Source organism: Salmo salar, chromosome ssa14, assembly GCF_905237065.1.
Source record: "Salmo salar chromosome ssa14, Ssal_v3.1, whole genome shotgun sequence".
Lineage (NCBI taxonomy): Eukaryota > Metazoa > Chordata > Actinopteri > Salmoniformes > Salmonidae > Salmo > Salmo salar.
In genome coordinates, this window is record NC_059455.1 from 17,724,162 (window position 1) to 17,747,725 (window position 23,564).

Genomic DNA, 23,564 nt, shown 5'->3' on the forward strand with positions numbered 1-23,564 from the left:
CACTATCAAGTGTACTTTTAGTTTCTTATTTTATAGATATTTCAGATACTATATCACCACTCTAAAGACTTCTCCTTTTGTCCCATTGCTGTAAAGCGAATTTCAGTTTGCCCGCAGCATGCTAAATCTCGCTCAAGAAACACCAATAGAGTAGCCCTAAGGCCCTAAAACAGCCACACAAAGACACGATATAGGACTGAGGCAGTTTAGTGTGCCTTTAGAAGTTCTTTGGGCTCCCCTCTGAACTCCTGTGCCATTCTTCCTCCTTTCGGCCGCTAACGTTTAGCTGTATATCTGACTGTCTAACAGCAGCTTGTGTCTGAACATCCCCGGTAGAAATTTCAAGGTGGTCTTTTATGTCTGTCAGACTGTGACCGGAGGGATTAGGAATGGCTACAGAAAACACTCTCTCTATCGATCATTCTCCCTCTCTCTACCTCTCTCACAGCTCCCTCCCTCTCACTTGAGCTCGCTCTATTGGTCTCTTCTATGGAAATGTACAGGTGACAGTCTGCAGGGCTTAACTCTACGTATAGGCTGTTACCAAACCATGGTGACGCTCAATGTGTTGCACTCAACATCTCAGAGCTGAGGAGCCTATACTTCCCTCTGTATTTGCTTGGACAAAACCGATGCGTGTGCAACGGTGGAGCAAAACAGGCAGTTTTGACAACATGTAGTGGACAACATGTAAACTATATTTCCTCTTCAAATCTTTTTTGAAAACATAAATATATTTGCACAATGAGCACTTGTTGTCTCTCAAATACATTGTTACAGTTGTTGGTTAGCTAGCTAGCGAATTTGAGCCATATTAGCATAGAGATGAGAAGAATCAAAACGCCTCAAAACAAGACGTGGTATCAATAACAAGATACAACAAGCTGAAACAAGCCACCGATGATTCCCCACATGGCTTCGTGTCATTGTCGCTCGATATCTGACTGTCCAGAATCATAAGAACACACGGACTTCTGCTTCATCGAAGTGCGTGCATTGTTTTCATAACATTGCCAGCTAACTCGTCTATATACAGAATGTCACCTTTTATTTGAGGTTATTTTCATACATATCTGTTTTACTGTTTGGAAATGAAAGCACTTTATGTATCTAGTCCCCCCATTTGAAGGTATCATAAGTATTTGGACAAATGTACTTACAGTATAGCCAGAAGTGTAGTATTTGGTCTCATATTACTAGCACGCAATGACTACATCCAGCTTGTGACTCCACAAACTTGTGGGATGCATTTGCAGTTTGTTTTGGTTGTGTTTCGGGTTGTGTTGTGCCCAATAGAAATGAATGGTAAATAATGTATTGTGTCATTAGCTTCACTGTCCAAATAAATACGTTGAGGAGTGTATGTGTTCTCTCAATACTCATGTCCACCTGGACTAACCATGCTGTTCTTTCTGTTCCCGCACCTTTTCTTTTTTCTTTACATTCTCTCCATACCCCTCACACCACCTTCTCCTCCTCTCCCTGTCCTCCTTTCACACTCTTCTCTGCCTGTCTTTACACTTTACCCTCCCCCTCTCTCTGTTTCTCTCTCTCTCTCTATTTGTATCTCTCTCTTCCTCTCTCTCTCTCTCTCTCTCTCTCTTCGTCTGTCTCTCTTTCTAACTCCCCTCCCCTCTCCCTGTCTCTGTAGATGACTATAAGTCAGAGTTGAGAGAGCAGCTTCCTCTAATCGCAGGGTCAGCTGCAGCAGGAGTGGTGTTCATCGTCTCTCTAGTGGCCATCTCCATCGTCTGCAGCAGGTACTGTACAGTCGACATGACCATCTTGACTGTGTTTATGTTAGACATGTCCAAAAGTTGTGCCTCTCACACACACACACAGGTCTGTCTCACCTACCACCACACCGCATCACAGACAAAGGCTATACACACAGACATTACAATAGGTCCACCAGCAATGACACACACACACACACACACACACACACACACACACACACACACACACACACACACACACACACACACACACACACACACACTTCGCCAACAGGAGGTAAAATACGTTTAAATGAAACCTAAGTTCCATATCTGTATTATTAGTATGCTTCTCTATTAATGATCAATTTTACAGTGCTACAAAGGGTTCACACTGCATTGATCTGAGTTAACTGACTGAATCCAATTTAATTCTAGACAGTTTGTTACAACACATCGCTACCTTTCCCCTTTCCTCTCTCTTTAGAAAAGTTAAAGTTGAATTTAGAATTTGCAGCAGCGCCATTTGTCACCAGTAGCAAAGCGACCATCAGACACGACAGGGTCTTTGATGACGGAGTGAGCAGAAGAGAGACGGAGGAAAACGGATGAAAAGCTACAGACGTGCTATCACATCTCTAATTAAAAACCAGCTCATTCTCATCAGACTTCAATTGGGGCGGTGCAGCTACCGCTAACCCTTAGCCACTGATTCAATTTCAGACCGCGTCGCTTTCAGGCCTCAGTTAGTGAGACTCCGAGACAGATGTAATGATTCCTCTTTGCTCCTCCTTTTATCCTGTCTTTTCGGAACTTTTCTATCTCTCTCTCTCTCGTTCAGGAAACGGGTGTACACCAAGGAAGCGGTGTACAGCGACAAGTTACAGCATTACAGCACAGGAAGAGGTGAGTTCACCACCGCAGCGCCTTGCCGGACAAAACGCTTCTGTTAAATGTTCTGACATTCTCTGTAAAAACAGCCTTTCCACTTTCTAGATGACGTTGACTGACACTCATCTCTCAGGGTTGTAACGGTGATTGACACCACGCGGGTCTGACGACCACTGTCCACGCTGAGGGAAAAAATGACCCCTCCATGTTCTAGCACAGATGTTAATGGTTCTCCTTCCTGATCCAACATAGAGGGGAACCAGTCATCCCTTTTCTGCTCTAAGTAACATTGACTGACACGCATCTGGGCTGTTGTGTAATCTAACCATGATTGAGCCAGGGTCCTGTCACGTGTTGACTCACACCGCAAAGTTGCCTCAAAGCAAGGCAAGCAAGAGCATGCGTGAGAAACAGTACGCCAGTCGAAACCGAGCCTGTCGGAAGGCCGACCGAGCTGTCTAAAAGAGTGCTTACTTATAGGGGATAGGGTTTTGTCGAGACTGAGATAGAAATCTTTTGCTACTTGGCTCAGTTTTGTCACGGTTAAAGCAGCCGTAGCCCAGAGCTCATTAAAGAGCCAGAGAGAGGGGGAGATAAAATGGCTGCTTCTTTTTCCTACCCCATTCAAACTCACAGAGTCAGTGCTCAGATTTGGTTCTGTCAGAGGCTATTTTAGGGTGAGTGAGTGCAATTAACATGAGTGGAGAAATAAACAAAAGATGTGAGAGATGCTAACAGCGGTTACAGCGCTAATCATCAATTGAGCATTTTGGAGTGGAGGGGGAAAAAAGCGAAAAGTGTACCTATTCATCTTGTTTTTGCTCCCTCCACTCTCTCCCGCTAACTAATACTAATACTTAGGAATACATTGTGTCCGATCTTTTCTCTTCCTGATTTGACGGACGTTTTTGTAATTACTGTTCATTGGAAGAAACAGCGCCACTTTGATTCTTTTCGGTTGAAATGCGAAAACAGTGTTTCTGGTTTTCACCCTTGGAATGGAGTCTAAAGCTGTTGATGCCTGGTGCAGTGGGTGGGAAATGAACATGCAAACCCTAAAACATTAAAGGGATAGTTTGGGGATTTGACTGAATGTGTAAAATCGCTGAATTGTCCCTTGAAAAACTAGAGGTCTATAGCTGTAGTGAGTGAACCAACATGTTGTCAGTGTTGACGTTATGGGGGCTACACGCATGCACCCACACCAACATGAATACCCCCACACACACACACAAACCCTAGTTGGCAGGCTACCAGACTGTATATGGCTGACTGGTCCATGTCAGTGAATGGTAATAGCGTGGTAATGGGTGTCAGTGCTTAAAGACTACAGATGTTAGCACGCAGTCCCAGTGGATCTGGTGCCATGAGATCCAGATGGAGGGAGATGGAGGGGGGGGGTAGAGAGGAAGAGGAAGTGGGGAGAGGAGCGACACAGTGACAGGAGGATAGGGGGAAAGGAGGAGAGAGCAGAGAGGGAAAGAGGAAGAGAGAGGGAAAGGATCAGAGAGGCAGAAAAGACAAGAGGGAGATGGCTTGGGGATGCACACATTCAGTTTATCTATCTACCCTCCCTCCCTCCCTCCCTCCCTCCCTACATCTCTCTTTGACATCAACTCTCGCTTGGCTGGATAGGTAAATACTCCAGTGCTGTTCACACACATACACACACTGTACTGTGTACTCAAGAGGCACAAAGTAGTTATCAACAGCCATCCATAAACATTACACACACCCACACACTTCCACAGGCTTCACACACACACACACACACACACACACACACACACACACACACACACACACACACACACACACACACACACACACACACACACACACACACACACACACACACTAATGGAGCCACATACATCTGCTAGCCTCCATATATGTAGGCCTATGGCATACACACACAAATACAGAAACACACACACACACACACACACTCACACACGCATGCACGCCCACACACATCACGGGCACCTGTCACCATTTATCAACACGCATTCACTGACATTCACAAACTCCCACAAAATACATAGTTACTACATTCCCACATACATGTATCCATGTGTCACCCACCCACATGTGCGCGCGCACACACACACACACTCAAACATACACATTTTTACCTTATCCATCAACAAGTTGTCTCAGCTGCTGTTGTTTGCGCTTCAGCATCTGGTGTGTGCATGAATAGACAGACAGCCGACTGTATACCCACCATCTCTCAAGGGCCCAGACTATTCTGACAGCTACGTCTATCATTGGAAAAACGACCCCGGAAATGACAGATTCTTCGACGAACTGCCGTATATTTCACGAAGAAGGTAATTGCGGGCTTGATGGAGTTAGATTTACATTTACGATCCAGGCCAGCGGCGTGTTGATCCCTTATTGCGTGCAGACTGCAGACTGTTGTGGATTTTCTCTCTATGATCTCTGCCTTAATAAGTCGCAGTGTGTGTCTGATGAATGATTTTCTCGCATCAGACGTCGGCTAATTAACTTTGTTTATGAACAGATCTGAACTCGTAATGGGGAGAACGCAAGACGGGATGTTAGTTTGTATGTGTTGCCTGTAGCGAGTGTACATTATGGCGCTAGGAAGTATATTAGTTTAGGTGCACTTTTGAGCCACATCTGTGTCATGAGCTGTTAGTTATAGTTCTCGCTCTCTCTCCCCCTCTCCCAATGGGCCTTGTTGTTTTATAACTGGGTAAAAATAAACCTGGAGGTTTGGATGCACTTTGGCCCGTACGCACAGATCAAGGAGCCATGAAATATTAAGGCTTGGATCTATTTTTTATCGGTGGGCCATGAAAAGATGCATCCTAGTTTAACAGGGCTTTACCAGAGAGAGGGAGGAGATAAGCGGTTAGCTAATTAAATTATACATGAAAGTGGACTCGGCTCTGTGGAATATGGAAAAAGGCAATGGATTCAAGTTTGTGCGTGTGTGTGTGTGCGCGCGTGTGCATATGTTTGCATGTGTATACCAGTGGAGGCTGCTGAGGGGAGGATGCCTCATAATAATGGCTGGAACGGTGCGAATGGAATGGCATCAAACACATGGAAACGCAATAGCATTCCACTCATTCCGCTCCAGCCATTACCACAAACCTGTCCTCCCAGATAAGGTGCCACCAACTTCCTGTGGTGTATACGTGTGTATGCATTCCTATTTACTTGTGTGTTTACCAGGCCTCCGATTCCTGAGATGTGTCTACCAGTATTACTGCCCTTATTTCAGTCACACACATGTCCAGAACGTCATTATAGAATGCCGAGCTCTCAACCCTCTTATTGATTAGCTGTAATCCAATCTCTATAGAGTCTCTAATAAGCAATTCCACAGAGTCAAGGTTCAATGTAATGAGTGTACTAACAAGACAGGGCTTCCAGCCAAGAGCTATAGGTAAAGTGCCCTGAGCCCCTCCTTGACTAGATCCTGTCCTTCCTATCCCCCTCTCAGCCAGTCCTCAGCCACTCGAGACTCTGCTTAGCCTATGTGCTGCATGTCATGTAGATGAATGAGGTTTGGGAAGAGAAGATGGGTTCATTTCAATCATGGTTGCCATATTGTAAAAATCAGTCTGAGTGGCAATCAATGTCTTTGAGAGAATCAGCTCTCTGAAGTGTTGGGATGGATTTTGGGATCTGTCTTTAGCTGCATCTCAAATGACACCCTATTCCCTATATAGCGCATCATTTTTGGCCAGAGCCCTAGTACGCGGCTGTCCCATGTAGCTCTCGTCAAATGTAGTACAAGATATAGCAGATAGGTTGGCATTTCAGACACATATTCTGTGTTGTCATTGCATTTTGTTGAATATCATTCTCACTACGCCCCAAGCCAAGTGATCCTCCATTCCCAGACATCCCAAGACAGTGAACTGTACTCACCTATCTGAGACGCATGATAGCGAGGCGGGTTTATCAGTTTATGAGTTCCTATTGGGAGAGGCGGTGGGGAAATTGGTTCCTCCGCTATCAAAGGGCAGAGAGGAATGTATTGAGGGAGAGGAAAGAAAAAAATCTGTCTGCATTTTTCTCTCTCGTGCGTTCTTTTGTTCTCTCGCTTCATCTCTCTCGATTTGTCTGTGTGTCTCTCTGTTTTCTCTCATTTCTATAGGGAGCAAACAGTATAGCCTTAATGGACTTTACTGTAATTACTGTAATTCAAATCCATTCACACATGCTTGCTTGTTCGCCTCCACCCAAAGAAAAATAATTCATTTTACTAATGCATTTTAACCTTTTGAGAGGTTGTATTAATGTGATGCACAAGTCGTTTTTTTTTATTGCACTTTGCAATCATATGCATCATGGACATAACAACATATGACATACTGTGTGGACATATGGACATATTTCAATCTTCATCCATTTCCCATTTCACCACCAAAAACACCTTCCATGTACAAAGCCTTTACTCTATTCTGGATTGTTCACTGGCCACTCTGATTGGTTCTAGAGCTCTCCCTGAGAGCCGACATGTCTAACTGCACCTCCCCACTGGGCTGCCCGACCCACTTCTCAGGCTCTCCGGGGATGAAGATCTACATTGACCCTTTTACCTACGAGGACCCCAATGAGGCCGTCCGGGAGTTCGCCAAGGAGATTGATGTGTCCACCGTCAAGATCGAAGAGGTCATTGGTGCAGGTAAATGTGAATGAATGTGTGTGCGTGTGTGAGTGGATGTGAAGGGGTGTGCGGAGGGTGGGGTGCAGTTGTGTGTTGGATATCTTTGTGGGTCAATATTTATTTATGTGTGCAAATGTACAGTGAGGGGAAAAAATCCCCTGCTGATTTTGTACGTTTTCCCACTGACAAAGAAATGATCAGTCTATAATTTTAATGCTAGGTTTATTTGAACAGTGAGAGACAGAATAACAACAAAAAAATCCATAAAAACGCATGTCAAAAATGTTATAAAATGATTTGCATTTTAAGGAGGGAAATAAGTATTTGACCCCTCTGCAAAACAAAACCCTTATTGGCAATCAGAGGTCAGATGTTTCTTGTAGTTGGCCACTAGGTTTGCACACATCTCAGGAGGGATTTTGTCCCACTCCTCTTTGCAGATCTTCTCCAAGTCATTAAGGTTTCGAGGCTGACATTTGGCAAGTCGAACCTTCAGCTCCCTCCACAGATTTTCTATGGGATTAAGGTCTGGAGACTGGCTAGGCCACTCCAGAACCGTAATGTGATTCTTCTTGAGCCACTTCTTTGTTGCCTTGGCCGTGTGTTTTGGGTCATTGTCATGCTGGAATACACATCCACGACTCAAATTTCAATGCCCTGGCTGAGGGAAGGAGGTTCTCACCCAAGATTTGACGGTACATGGCCACGTCCATCGTCCCTTTGATGCGGTGAAGTTGTCCTGTCCCCTTAGCAGAAAAACACCCCAAAGCATAATGTTTCCACCTCCATGTTTGATGGTGGGGATGGTGTTCTTGGGGTCATAGGCAGCATTCCTCCTCCTCCAAACATGGCGAGTTGAGTTGATGCCAAAGAGCTTAATTTTGGTCTCATCTGACCACAACACTTTCACCCAGTTGTCCTCTGAATCATTCAGATGTTCATTGGCAAACTTCAGACGGGCATGTACATGTGCTTTCTTGAGCAGGGGGACCTTGCGGGCGCTGCAGGATTTCAGTCCTTCATGGCGTAGTGTGTTACCAATTGTTTTCTTGGTGACTATGGTCCCAGCTGCCTTGAGATCATTGACAAGATCCTCCTGTGTAGTTCTGGGCTGATTCCCCAACGTTCTCATGATCATTGCAACTCCACGAGTTGAGATCTTGCATGGAGCCCCAGGCTGAGGGAGATTGACAGTTCTTTTGTGTTTCTTCCATTTGCGAATAATCACACCAACTGTTGTCACCTTCTCACCAAGCTGCTTGGCGATGGTCTTGTAGCCCATTCCAGCCTTGTGTAGCTCTACAATCTTGTCCCTGACATCCTTGGAGAGGTCTTTGGTCTTGGCCTTGGTGGAGAGTTTGGAATCTGATTGATTGATTGCTTCTGTGGACAGGTGTCTTTTATACAGGTAACAAGCTGAGATTAGGAGCACTCCCTTTAAGAGTGTAAAAAAACACTTTTTGTGGTTATTCTGTCTCTCACTGTTCAAATAAACCTACCATTAAAATTACAGACGGATCATTTCTTTGTCAGTGGGCAAACGTATAAAACCAGCAGGGGATCAAGTACTTTTTTCCCTCACTGTACAGTATTTTGCCACTGACCTCTTCCAACCTCCTTACCCATGTTACATGTGCCCTGTGATGCATTAGTCTCTCTCTCTCTCTCTCTCTCTCTCTCTCTCTCTCTCTCTCTCGACATGTCCTTCCTCAGTGAGCCAGGCCAGACCTTGTTGACTGTATGGAGGACATGCTGATGTGTGTTGATTCATACGGAGACTAAAATAACACCATGCAGGCTAATGAGACAAGGACTGGAATAGACTCACATGGTCTGGCTGGGACACACTGCATGATAGGAAACACTGTGTGAGGGAAGGATAGGGGGAGATGGAGGAGTGGAAGGAAAGAGGGATGGGGATTTGCTAATTACAGGAAATATTAGATATTTGCTGTGAATTTGTTGGGTTGTTACTCTTTTAGTTTCCATTGATGAATTTCCTCCCCAGATGCTGAGCTGGAAGGAAGCAAGACAGAATAGTTTCAAAATGAAATTACTACTACTAGTTTTAAAATGAAAGCTACAATGAAAGCTCATGTATGTGTATGTAGTCATAACTACCTAAAATTGGAAGTTACAGGAAATTCTTAGAATGACAATGAACCATTCTTAGAATAATTGTTTTAACAGTAACTGGACTGATATTCCGAGAACAGGCTGGGGAACCTTATGACCAGACCAGACATGGTTTGACTAGACAGCCTTCCCTGAAGAGCGCCCTCATTCATAGAAAAACACTTATGCCAGCAGCAATGCCAGCAGCGACAGCCTGTCTGTTAATGGTCTTCATTTTGAGAGTTTGTTGCAAAAGTTATATAGTTTGGTATTTTTTTGTAAATCTGTCTTTTTGCCCCTAGCGGTTCAAATCACGTGCCTCTATGTCATCTCAAGGGTGGAGTTCGGTATGAAATACACTCTCTTCTAGATGTGCTGGGTGGTACCACCTCAAGGCTTACTCAAGGCTCCAGAGTGGTGCAGGGGTCTAAGGCACTGCATCTCAGTGCTTAAAGTGTCACTAGTTATGCCCGCCCGACTAGCGTCACCATCCTGGACGGTTCCGACCTAGAATAGGTGGACAACTATAAATACCTAGGTGTCTGGATAGACTGTAAATTCTCCTTCCAGACTCATATTAAACATCTCCAATCCAAAATCAAATCTAGAATCGGCTTTCTATTTCGCAAAACAAAGCCTCCTTCACTCACGCCGCCAAACATACCCTAGTAAAACTGACTATCCTACCGATCCTCGACTTCGGCGATGTCATCTACAAAATAGCTTCCATTATTCTACTCAGCAAACTGGATGCAGTCTATCACAGTGCCATCCGTTTTGTTACCAAATCACCTTATACCACCCACCACTGCGACCTGTGTGCTCTAGTCGGCTGGCCCTCGCTACATATTCGTCGCCAGACCCACTGGCTCCATGTCATCTATAAGTCTATGCTAGGTAAAGCTCCGCCTTATCTCAGCTGACTGGTCACGATAACAACACCCACCCGTAGCACACGCTCCAGCAGGTATATCTCACTGGTCATCCCCAAAGCCAACACCTCATTTGGCCGCCTTTCCATCCAGTTCTCTGCTGCCAGTGACTGGAACGAATTGCAAAAATTGCTGAAGTTGGAGACTTTTATTTCCCTCAGCAACTTTAAACATCAGCTACCTGAGCTGCTAACCGATCGCTGCAGCTGTACATAGTCCATCTGTAAATTGCCTACCCAATCTACTTACCTCATCCCCATACTGTTTTATTTTATTTACTTTTCTGCTCTTTTGCACACCAGTATTTCTACTTGCACATCATCATATGCTCATTTATCACTCCAGTGTTAATCTGCTAAATTGTAATTATTCGCTCCTATGGCCTATTTATTGCCTACCTCCTCATGCCTTTTGCACACACTGTATATAGACTTTCTTTTTTTCTTCTGTGTCATTGACCTGTTTATTGTTTTATTGGCTTGTTTATTGTTTACTCCATGTGTAACTCTGTGTTGTTGTCTGTGTCACACTGCTTTGCTTTATCTTGGCCAGGTCGCAGTTGTAAATGTGAACTTGTTCTCAACTAGCCTACCTGGTTAAATAAAGGTGAAATAAAAATACATTAATAAAACTACAGACACCCTGGTTTGAATCCAGGCTGTATCACAACCGGCTGGGATTGGGAGTCCCACAATTGGCCAACTGCCGTCCGGGTTTGGCCGGTGTAGGCCGTCATTGTAAATAAGAATTTGCTCTTAACTGACTTGCCTAGTTTAATAAAGGTTAAATAACAAATATATACACTTGAAGTCTGAAGTTTACATACACTTAGGTTGGAGTCATTAAAACTCTTTTTCAACCACTCCACAAATTTCTTGTTAACAAACTATAGTTTTGGCAAGTCGGTTAGGACATCTACTTTGTGCATGACACAAGTAATTTTTTCAACAATTGTTTACAGACAGATTATTTCACTTATAATTCACTGTATCACAATTCCAGTGGGTCAGAAGTTTACATACACTAAGTTGACTGTGCCTCTAAACAGCTTGGAAAATTCCAGAAAATTATGTAATGGCTTTAGAAGCTTCTGATAGGGTAATTGACATCATTTGAGTCAATTGGAGGTGTACCTATGGATGTATTTCAAGGCCGCTCAGCAAGGAAGAAGCCACTGCTCCAAAAACAGCCATAAAAATGTCAGACTACGGTTTGCAACTGCACATGGGGACAAAGATCGTACTTTTTAGGAGAAATGTCCTCTGGTCTGATGAAACAAAAATAGAACTGTTTGGCCATAATGACCATCGTTATATTTGGAGGAAATAGGGGGACGCTTGCAAGCCGAAGAACACCATCCCAACCGTGAAGTACGGGGGTGGCAGCATCATGTTGTGGGGTTGCTTTGCTGCAGGAGGGACTGGTGCACTTCACAAAATAGATGGCTACATGAAGAGGGAAAATGATGTGGATATATTAAAGCAACATCTCAAGACATCAGTCAGGAAGTTAAAGCTTGGTCGCAAATGGGTCTTCCAAATGGACAATGACTCCAAGCATACTTCCAAAGTTGTGGCAAAATGGCTTAAGGACAACAAAGTCAAGGTATTGGAGTGGCCATCACAAAGCCCTGACCTCAATCATATAGAAAATGTGTGGGCAGAACTGAAAAAGCATGTGCGAGCAAGGAGGCCTACAAACCTGACTCAGTTACACCAGCTCTGTCAGGAGGAATGGGCCAAAATTCAAACAACTTATTGTGGGAAGCTTGTGGAAAGCCACCCAAATTGTTTGACCCAAGTTAAATAATTTAAAGGCAATGCTGCCAAATACTAATTGAGTGTATGTAAACTTCTGACCCACTAGGAATGTGATGAAAGAAATAGAAGCTGAAATAAATAATTCTCTCTACTATTATTCTGACATTTCACATTCTTAAAATAAAGTGGTGATCCTAACTGACCTAAGCCAGGGAATTTTTACTAGGATTAAATGTCAGGAATTTTGAAAAACTGAGATTAAATGTATTTGGCTAAGGCGTATGTAAACTTCCGACTTCAACTGTATATACAATAGTACAAGTTAGTGGATTCGGCTATTTCAGCCACAACCGTTGCTTACAGGTGTATAAAATCGAGCACACCGCCATGCAATCTCCATAGACAAACATTGGCCTCACTGAAGAGCTCAGTGACTTTCAAAGTGGCACGTCAAAGGATGCCACCTTTTGTCAAATGTCTGCCCTGCTAGAGCTGCCCCGGTCGACTATAAGTGCTGTTGTTGTGAAGTGGAAACGTCTAGGAGCAACAACGGCGCAGCTGAGAAGTGGTAGGTCACACAAGCTCACAGAATGGAACCTCCGAGTGCTGAAGCACGTAGCGCGTAAAAATAGTCTGTTCTCGGTTGCAACACTCACTATCGAGTTCCAAACTGCCCCAGGAAGCAACGTCAGCACAATAACTGTTCGTCGGGAGCTTCATGAAATGGGTTTCTATGGCCGAGCAGCCGCACACAAGCCTAAGATCACCATACGCAATGCCAAGCATCAGCTGGGGTGGTGTAAGGCTCGCTGCCATTGGACTCTGGAGCAGTGGAAACACGTTCTCTGGAGTTATGAATCACGCTTCACCATCTGGCGGTCCGACGGACAAATCTGGGTTTGGCGGATCCCAGGAGAACGGTACCTGCCGAATGCATATTGCCAACTGTAAAGTTTGGTGGAGGTGGAATAATGGTCTGGGGCTGTTTTTCATGGTTCAGGCTAGGTCCCTTAGTTCGAGTGAAAGGAAATCTTTATGCTAGAGCATACAATAAATTCTAGACGATTATGTGCTTCCAACTTTGTTGCAACAGTTTAGGGGGGGCCCTTTCCTCTTTCAGCATGATAATGCCCCCATGCACAAAGCGAGGTCCATACAGAAATGGTTTGTTCGAGATCGGTGTGGAAGAAACTTGACTGGCCTGCACACGGCCCTGACCTCAACTCCATCGAACACCTTTAGGATTAATTGAGACGTTGACTGTGAGCCAGGCCTAATTGTCCAACATCAGTACCCAACCTCGCTAATGCGCTTGTGGCTAAATGGAAGCAAGTTTCCGCAGCAATGTTCTAACTTCTAGTGGAAAGCCTTCCCAGAAGAGTGGAGGCTGTTATAGTAGCAAAGGGGGGGACCAACTCCTTATTAATGCCCATGATTTTGGATTGAGATGTTGGACGAGCAGGTGTCCACATACTTTTGGTCACGAACTGTCGTTTTGATTAGTGAAAACACTGCTAGTGAACTATGGTCCAACATGCATGTTGTGTAGGATCCGTGGTCAATGAAAGTTTATTGAGCCAGATTTAAGGTCTTGCACTAGCACAATCTAATGGATTCCTATTTACCGAAATCTCTAGGTCTAATACTTGATCTCTCTAGATTGTTGATCTTGTGCTATAACCACACACTCTCTCCCCCAGGTGAGTTTGGTGAGGTGTACAAGGGACGTCTGAAGCTCCCAGGCAAGAGGGAGATCTACGTGGCCATTAAGACCCTGAAGGCAGGATACGTGGAGAAGCAGAGGCGGGACTTCCTGTCCGAGGCGTCAATCATGGGACAGTTCGACCACCCCAACATCATCAGACTTGAGGGCGTGGTCACCAAGAGTCGGCCAGTCATGATCGTCACAGAGTTTATGGAGAACGGGGCCCTTGATTCCTTCCTGAGGGTGAGTTATAGAGCATGTGTGTATCAAGCATCTTAGAGTAAAATAGCTGCTCTAAGATCAGCTGGTCTCCCTGTACATGTAATCTTATTCCTTATGATTTAAAAGGCAAAACTGATCCTTGATCAGCACTCCCACTATGAGACACATTATGAATATAGCTCCAGGAATATGGAGAGTTTTCAGTCGACTATGCCTAATTAATAATTTATTAACACAGTTTACCATGTCTTTTTGTAGTATCTTTATAGAAATGTTATACTGTGGTAATAGTTTATTTACATAATTGGCTAGTGCAACATATATCATCATATATGTGCATTGCAGCTTGTTTGTGGATTGACAAAACGCATATGAATTAGAGATGATGATATATAATGCAGAACATTTGTGACTGCAATAAACATGCAGTTCATGGGCCATGGCAATGTACTGTAGAGTTCTACAGCCAAGAATAGGGTTTAGGATTAGAGCACATTGAGCTCTATTTTAACTAACCTAACGCAAAGGTAAATCTAAGCCAGGGATCATCAACTAGATTCAGTTGCTGAACGATTTTTTTCCTGGAGTGGATTGTAGTGGGGCCGGAACATAATTAAAAATAATTTGTAGGCTGCAAATTGACCGCAAGAAGCCCCAAAAAGATATCTTTGACTAAAACATAATAATTTCAAACCTTGCTTACATTTGTATATGATCACGTGTCTCTATATTATACGTGGGAATAATTGGGAACAGATTTCTTAAATTAAAATCACTTGGAGCTGATTTCCTAGTGTTTTTACAGTCTTATGTCCAACAATGAAAATTCCACAGAAAACTTGGGGGGCCAAATAAAACCACCCGCGGGCCAAATTCATCTCACGGGCCTTCAGTTGCGGAACCATGATCTAAGCGCTGGCAGTAGCGCTATAGGTCTGAGGGTGTGTCAGAAATATTTGGGGTTTTGATTAATAAACAAGTTGCAGGTGTGACGAGGGCTTGGCCACTCACTGGCCAATCAATGCGTTCCATGGCTTAAAACTGCATGTGCTTGTCTTAAATTCTGTAGATTATTGATGGTCTTTGAGTTGTCATCAACTCCAATTCGGCTGGGGCATGGAATATTCTTGTCCTGGTCCATTGTTGATTAATTCTACAACTTATCTAATAGCCTAGGCTATAGTAATGAGTAATAGCAACAGTAAAAAAAATGAAAACATCCAGTATTTTCTCAATAGACTATGCTTGGAATGTTGGCAGTCAACATTGTTGTAATTGACTTCAACGAGCCTAGCATACATGTCTTTACGCATTGCACTTCTCCTCAAATGAAAATACTAGGCTACCGTAAATTGTATTGTATGTGTGTGACACAAAATCTCAATAAGCAAAATATAGCCTAGGCCTACCATTGATGCTGCACTATAGGACTGAGTAATTTAAATACGTTTGAAGTGCGTATTTGGTAACCGGATGAGAGGCGCTCTTTGGCGATAGGGATGGATACTTAAACAAGTGAAATGAAGTATGCAAGTAGGCTTATGTGTGTCTGATTTAGGATGTGCAGTATATTTTCAATTCAAGACCCTCTGACGAATAGACCATTTAAACACCTTTTATGGATAGACTACGTTGCAAGACCAGGATAAAAAAAGGCATGACAGCATTGCTGTTGAACCAGCCTTAGTAGTCGAGTCCTAAGGTAAGGGTAGCCTATGAAGGGCTTGATATGAAACGGAAAACAAGCAATCTGTTTTTGAAAACAACAACAATATTTCTAAATAGGATGGGGTCAGAAGCATGACCTCATAAATCGCTTCTCTCGTTCTATGGCACTGTGTGCACACGTTGGCCTTAGTGTCTTTACACATAACATTCACGCGTCTATACAAAAAACTAGGCTCCTGTCAATTGTATCGTTGCCTATGTGCGGGAAGATTCTCAAAAAAAATCGGCCCTTGATATGGCATTATAGGATTGAATAGTTTGGAGGAACGTGTCTTTGGTAATCAGACGAGGGGAATGGGAGATGAACATGGGGATGAACAGCCTACTCAATCAAGTGAAATGAAGTATGCAGGTATGTGAATTGTGAATAATGAAAAAGCATGAGGGCACAAACCTCCAAAATATGTCAAAGCACTCTCAGTTGACCAGTAGACTTTCAGTGGCTCTCAGTAGCACCAGTATAACTCTCAGTAGAGCCCTTTATTCATAGGCTACTTGGATAATGGCCAGCATAAAAAGACAGACCTATGCGAAACTGCTACACCAGCGTTGATTAAAGGGAGAGTAGGCTATGCTTGGTTTTTAATCAAATTAAATGGGGGGAAACCCTTTTTTTAATGTTTCTGAATACGAGATTCACTGGCACAAAAGCAACATCTCTCTTCCCCTGGGCCCTGTGCGTCATGGCTGGATAGGCTGAGCTCCTGCTCTCAAAACCAATACTATCATCAACTGCATTACCGTTAAGACCTGCTTTTTCTGGGTCTTAAAACTTCCCTTTAGAGATGCATGAAATGGTCACTTGTTTTTAAGGACACAACTCAAATATTGCCACCCCTCCCACCTCAGCGCAAGCGAGCTGATGTTGGACAGGTAAATTGCCTTCACACCAGCTGAAAATAGAGACCTCTGTGTAACTCCAGAAGATTTGAAAATTAACCGAACACAATTCCATCTTCTCCTCATCGAAGACTTCCTGAAATAGCCAACTTCCGTCTTCATTTAATTTCTCCACTCATGCCCCGAGCTCTTAATGAACTATCCCCTCACTCTTTTGTAGCTGGTAAGGAACGAGCGAGTGTACAGCTTAATCAATATTCAACCCTTTTTTTCTCTCCGTCCCTTCTTCCTCCATCTCATGGATTGGTTTTCCTCTTCACTTTGATCTACTGCTGGTTTAAAGGGACCCTTTGAAGTTGGCTTTGCTAGCCGCCACATCTGACTTGTGTTCCCATCGATCTTACCCTACCCTCTTATTTGTTAGTATGTGTCGGGTTCAAAGCTCCTCTGAGCATTGGAGACACGGGGAGGAACTAGGAAGGGTTTGGGGAGAGAGCTCCTCCGTGTGTGTGTGTGTTACCCACAGTGATGGACGATGTACCATATTTACTACATCCTCTAACAACTAGTTTTGATAGGATCGTGTTTGGAGAATCCAATTTGGGAATCAAAAAGCATACCCTTTCCTTTTGATATAAAATAGGTGATGAGATGCAAGACAAGGGCTGTCTGGGACTGTGTCAAAAGCTGCTAGCGTAAAAATCTGAAGAACAAACCACTTTAAGCGTAAGGCTTCAAGATTCAGTCACATAATCAGACACAGAAAAAAAACTGTTTTCTGTCTTGTAGAAGTAGGTCGCGCTCAGATAGGCATCAGGTTAGGCTGTTTGTCACACTGTGTGTGTATGAACATTGTACATATGTCTGACGGCAGATCTTGTACCCTTGTACAAAAGTTTGCCCTTACTTCCTGGCTGTGGTGTCACAGATGCATCCGCAGGGTTTTCTAATCTGGGAGCGAGATCCCAGAGGACGCGGAATCTTCAGCACAGACTCTCTCCGTGTCAGGACAATGTTGGCTAGGCATGGCCTTTATGTAATATGACAGAATATGTGGCATAGCATGCAGAATGTGCTTGTGTTAGTGTCATGTCGTTGCGGTTGTCAAATCAATTGCATTGCAATCAAATAGAACCATGCAATCGAATACAACCGTGTCTGGTCGACACACCTCAATGCCTAATGCTGTCAAATAGTGCAGGAATCAGTGAAGTATTGCTTGTTTATTGTCAACATCTCCTTCGGAAAGGCCTGCAAATTAAAAGTTTATTTTGATATGGCCGTCGTCTTCTCCTGTCTGCAGCAAGAGAAAATGGCGGCGATCACAATAATAACAATGGTAATGACACTAACGATCCTCATTTATCTGTTTCTTTCTCTCTCTCCATCTCTTCTCTCCTGCAGCAAAACGACGGTCAGTTCACCGTTATCCAGCTGGTGGGCATGATGAGGGGCATTGCAGCGGGCATGAAGTACCTCTCTGAGATGAACTACGTCCATAGAGACCTGGCCGCTCGCAACATCCTGGTCAACAGCAACCTGGTCTGCAAAGTGTCTGACTTTGGGCTGTCGCGCTACCTCCAGGACGATACCTCTGACCCCTCCTACACCAGCTCTCTGGTATGTCCTACTAGCTACTCTCTGAGTGTTTTGTTCTGATGTTTTCCTACATTTACACTTTGAAATGGATAGGTAGGTCGCCAGCAATGTACATAGCAACTTGCTGAAAACAAGCAACATAGAACAAGGAAACTGTGATATGTCTCCTTTTTGGTGTGTGTGTGTGTGTGTGTGTGTGTGTGTGTGTGTGTGTGTGTGTGTGTGTGTGTGTGTGTGTGTGTGTGTGTATAGGACTGCTTGAGTACAATAGGGGTAAATGGTACATCTAAAGAACTACAACAGTTTGTGCGACCATCTCTCAGGCATTTCCTTTCAGTCCTCTTCACCACTCTCCCTCACCTCAACTCCACCTCTGTCTCTTCTCTTTAACATTCCACAAGCCTTCTCTCCTCCTTCTCCTCCCTCTTCCCGCTAGTCACGCAGCAGTACTGTCACATCTTCATTAGTGCAGAGACATGCAGACTTAGAGGAAGGCCCCTTTCTCATTGGGATGCGTAGGATGCATGCAAACTGAAAGGGCATCCCAGACCCTTAAACTGACAGATTCTATTATTACTCGGGCATCATGGAAGGGTTTGTGCCCTAATTAACACCACAGAGGAACAGATCTGTAATTATTAGTCACCAACGTTAGTGTAGCCGACTGTGTGCCCTGCATTGACTTTCATTTGAATCTGATAATTAGTTGGATATATGTAGTGGTTTATTATTTGGTTGCTCCTGACAGTTTGGAGGAATTACAGTCAGCCTGGTGCCATACCAGAGTCCCTTCTTTAGTGAGGTAAACTTTTGGGAAATTATTTATATGTACATGAGGAAATACATATAATTCCACTGCATACGCTTAGAAAAAAGGGTTCCAAAAGGGTTCTTCGGCTGTCCCCATAGGATAACCTTTTTTGGTTTCAGGTAGAACCCTTTTGGGTTCCATGTAGAACCCTCTGGAAAGGATTCTTCATGGAACCCAAAAGGATAAGCCTGGAACCGAAAGGGTTATACCTGGAACCAAAAATGTTTTTTCAAAGGATTCTCCTATGGGGACAGTCGAAGAACCATTTTAGGTTCTAGATAGCACCTTTTTTTCTAATCATCAACGATCAAACACAAAAATGCTCTAAATATAGAGGTTCTAAGGCATCATAACAAAGGATTCATGAGTCAGGTATCAAGGTAGTACAACAATAGAAGACTAAAATTAGTTCTTATGTATCTAAACATCGGTGTTCTTTGTGAAATCAAGGACATGATAACAACAGTACAAACCCACGTCTTCCTTCAGTCAGAAGAGTATTATTATTAGAACTCAACAGCGTGTGTGTGTGTGGGTGCGAAGTGTGTGACTGAGTCTGTATGTGTGTGTGTGTTCCTGACTGTGTGTGTGTCTGTGTGTGTGTCTGTCTCTGTCTGTCTGTGAACACTGAGATACCCGGAAAGGCGGTTGATTGACAGGTTGTCTTAGGTGTGAACAGGAAGTGTGATATGGGTTTGGGAAGTTAATTGCCCACTAGGAAGGAAGACCTACCTGGGTCTCTGTGACCCCTGTGGTTAAGCCCTGCTGAAACAACAAAGACAAGCACACCTTCTGTTGTCAGCTGTCAATCTCGCTGATACCACGAAGGGGGTTAGATGTTTGGATTGGATTATTGTTTAGTGTTCTTGATGTTTAGTTGTTTCATGTACAGTATACAAAACCCCTTGAAAATGAGATGATGTATCTCAAGGGTTTTAGACTGGCGATAAGGGTTGAAAAATAGATAGATATAGGCTTTAGGATATACCTTATTGTCCCCAAGGGGAATTTGTCTTGGACATTAGAAAGGTACTGTACAATGACAGTACTTTTCACACCAACTGTTTTTTTGTGCTTAACCTTTACCCAACCCAGGTATTCCTAATGATAGGACCTATATGGCATGAGAGTTCTGCCATATAACACATATACAGAAACTGCTATTTGCACTCTGTCCATAAGCACACCAGTGTAACACAAGTCTCTCCGAGCATTCCGCTTGACCTTACTGTGTCTTGTCACTAGCTGTGTCCTGACCCTCCATTCTAATCCACTCTCCTGGGGAACGTTCTGGGAATATTCTCTATCCACAGCGGAGACGTTGTGGATAGAATTGTGGTCCTTGGGTCCCTCACATCTTACTTTAATTAAGCCATGCTTGCTGCCAAGCCGCCATGGCAGCGCCCTTCACTCGCTGTCCTCCCTCCGCCGGTTACGAGGTGAACGCAGAATGCCAAAGCAATCATGGAGCGAGGCCAGCGCGGCTTGTGGAGGCCGAGGGAATCAGGGAAATTAACTTCCGCCAACGTGCTGTGATATACGTCGCAATCGACCTCCTCCTCCTGCAAATTAATCACCTTATTTTCCTTTCTCTCCTTCCTTTGTGATGTTTTCCCACCATTTCGGAGGGCACCAATTACCTAGCTTCCAGAGCGGTGCTGGGGAAGGTGCTGGCGGACATGCTGTTAATTACATAGTGTTAACTCTGGGGTTGGTACTCACGCAGGGACCAGAGTGGCTATAGGAGCAGGGGGGTAGAGAAATACATTTCTCCTCAAATGTTTGCTGCATGGTCGCAAAAGGTAATCTCTTTATTTAGGCTTTGGTGATTCAGTTGTAATGTTTTGACCAGCACATGGTTTAAGACCTAATTGCTAACTTGAACCATGTCAGTCAAACCGTCTGACCGTTGTCAGTATATCACGAAAGCTCGATTAAAGATCACTTTGACGAGCATCAAACAAAACATTGACTACAGATGTTTACAGACGTCGACTTTTACCTTCTTTCTCTTTCTCTTTCTACAGCTATTGTCCCGCTTCAGCACTATATTTGGTTGTGTGTAATTACTCCCAGCATGCACCTCTTCAGGATGCTGCCCTCACTGCGAGTGGAGAGGGATGACCCGTGTGACCTTACGGAGGACAGAATTGATTTTTAGACGCTCTGCGGGCCATGAATTTCACATCAGTCCATCTATTTATCCTTCTATCCGTCCATCCATCTTTTCACTTATTTTTCATCACATATTTTCCCTGGGGGACCAAGTGGCTCAAAGGAATGACAGGCAGAGTCCCTGCGTAATGTATGATGTGTTGTGTGTGTGTTTGGTTTAGTTTTACTATCCTTGTGGGGACCAGAAGTCCCCAGAAAATTCGGACAACTGGGTACATTTCGCCTGCCCCCACAAGGAAAAAGGTTTTTTTTAGGCTTAGGCATTATTTCCAGCTGAAATAATACATTTAATAAAAATATTATATAAATGCCCTGAAGCAAAAATATACACAAATAATATATTATCTGATGAAATTGCTTTAGAAAGGTACACAAGACACGGATGTCCTCTCTCCCCCTTCCTGTTTGCACTGGCAATTGAACCGCTTGCAGAAAGAATTAGACAGGATCCAAATGTAACAGGTATCAGTATTGGTAAACATGAATATAAACAAAACTTATTTGAATATGATCTCGTGATATACAGTTGAAGTCGGAAGTTTACATACACCTTAGCCAAATACATTTAAACTCAGTTTTTCACAATTCCTGACATTTAATCCTAGTAAAAATTCCCTGTCTTAGGTCAGTTAGGATCACCACTTTATTTTAAGAATGTGAAATGTCAGAATAATAGTAGAGAGAATGATTTATTTTAGCTTTTATTTCTTTCATCACATTCCCAGTGGGTCAGAAGTTTACATATACTCAATTAGTATTTTGTAGAATTGCCTTTAAATTGTTGAACTTGGGTCAAACGTTTCGGGTAGCCTTCCACAAGCTTCCCACAATAAGTTGGGTGAATTTTGGCCCATTCCTCCTGACAGAGCTGGTGTAACTGAATCAGGTTTCTAGGCCTCCATGCTCGCACACGCTTTTTCAGTTCTGCCCACACATTTTCTATAGGATTGAGGTCAGGGCTTTGTGACTTTGTTGTTGTACCTTGACTTTGTTGTCCTTAAGCCATTTTGCCACAACTTTAGAAGTATGTTTGTCGTCATTGTCCATTTAGAAGACCAATTTGCGACCAAGCTTTAACTTCCTGACTGATGTCTTGAGATGTTGCTTCAATATATCCACATAATTTTCCTGCCTCATGATGCCATCTATTTTGTGAAGTGCACTAGTCCCTCCTTCAGCAAAGCACCCCCACAACATGATGCTGCCACCCCCGTGCTTTACGATTAGGATGGTGTTCTTCGGCTTGCAAGCCTCCCCCTTTTTCCTCCAAACATAACGATGGTCATTATGGCCAAACAGTTCTATTTTTGTTAAATCAGACCAGAGGACATTTCTTCAAAAAGTACATATGGAAATAGATACTTTTAATCCTGTTTCCTCCAGCATCTTCACAAGGTCCTTTGCTGTTGTTTTGGGAGTGATTAGCACTTTTCGCACCAAAGTGAAGAGGCACTGAGATTGAAGGTAGGCCTTGAAATACATCCACAGGTACACCTCCAATTGACTCAAATGTTGTCAATTAGCCTATCACAAGCTTCTAAAGCCATGACATACTTTTCTGACATTTTCCAAGCTGTTTAGAGGCACAGTCAACTTAGTGTATGTAAGCTTCTGACCCACTGGAATTGTGATACAGTGAATTATAAGTGAAATAATCTGTCTGTCAACAATTGTTGTAAGACCTCCAACCTTCCGACTTCAACTGTATGTGTGTGTCTTCATGCTCGCCTGTGTGTTTGCGCACACTTGAATGGGTGTGTGTCTTTGAGGCTGCATCAAAGAGGGCAAGCGGTTGAGAGGCGAGGTCACCCACAGCCCAGTAACATACCTCATCCATCAAACCCCCGCGACCTGACTGACATTCTCCCTCTCTCCGCTCCGCTGCCTTCAATCCACCCTCTGTTTTTGTTCCTTTTTTTCTATTTCCATCCTTTCCTCCTTTCCTTCTCTCCCTCTGGCATGTTTCCTTTTGTGTTGTTTATCACGCGTGTGAAATATTTATGTGGCAAAAGTTACAGGGGACTTAAGGGGAACTCATCCCTGAGTAAAGAAGTGAAAAAGAAGCGGAAAAACTCAGAGAAAAGTTGCCATTCGGTCCACCCAGACTCCTTTATCAAAGCGGGAACATGGCTTGATTTATAACTCCTGTCATGTGTGACAGATCAAGCTGCTATCTATGACTGAGGTGGGCATACTGTGCCTGTATGGATGCACTGTGCCTGTATGGATGCACTATGGATGCAGAGCATGATTCAGACATGGTGATCCTCTACATAGCACACTGAAGGGGGGACCAAATGTAATGTGGGAGACAGATTTTGTCACAACCCTGACCTCAGTCCATATAATGACATTGGACAATCATGGGAAGTTGCTGGCCAGTCCGCCAGTTAGTAAACTAGCGAGCTACTACAGAT

General features: G+C 43.7%; 1 protein-coding gene across 2 annotated transcripts in view; it reads left to right on the forward strand.

The window, feature by feature from the left end:
- LOC106568848 (ephrin type-B receptor 1) overlaps positions 1-23,564 on the forward strand; it is a 300,730-nt gene that overhangs the window by 255,235 nt on the left and 21,931 nt on the right. Inside the window, exons 8-12 of one of the 2 annotated variants that reach the window (XM_045694009.1) lie at positions 1,652-1,760; positions 2,560-2,624; positions 7,090-7,278; positions 13,768-14,015; positions 17,967-18,182. In XM_045694009.1, coding sequence (XP_045549965.1) covers positions 1,652-1,760; positions 2,560-2,624; positions 7,090-7,278; positions 13,768-14,015; positions 17,967-18,182 — 827 coding nt within the window. The remainder of the gene's footprint in view (positions 1-1,651; positions 1,761-2,559; positions 2,625-7,089; positions 7,279-13,767; positions 14,016-17,966; positions 18,183-23,564) is intronic. The other variant, XM_045694010.1, reaches the window with a different exon arrangement.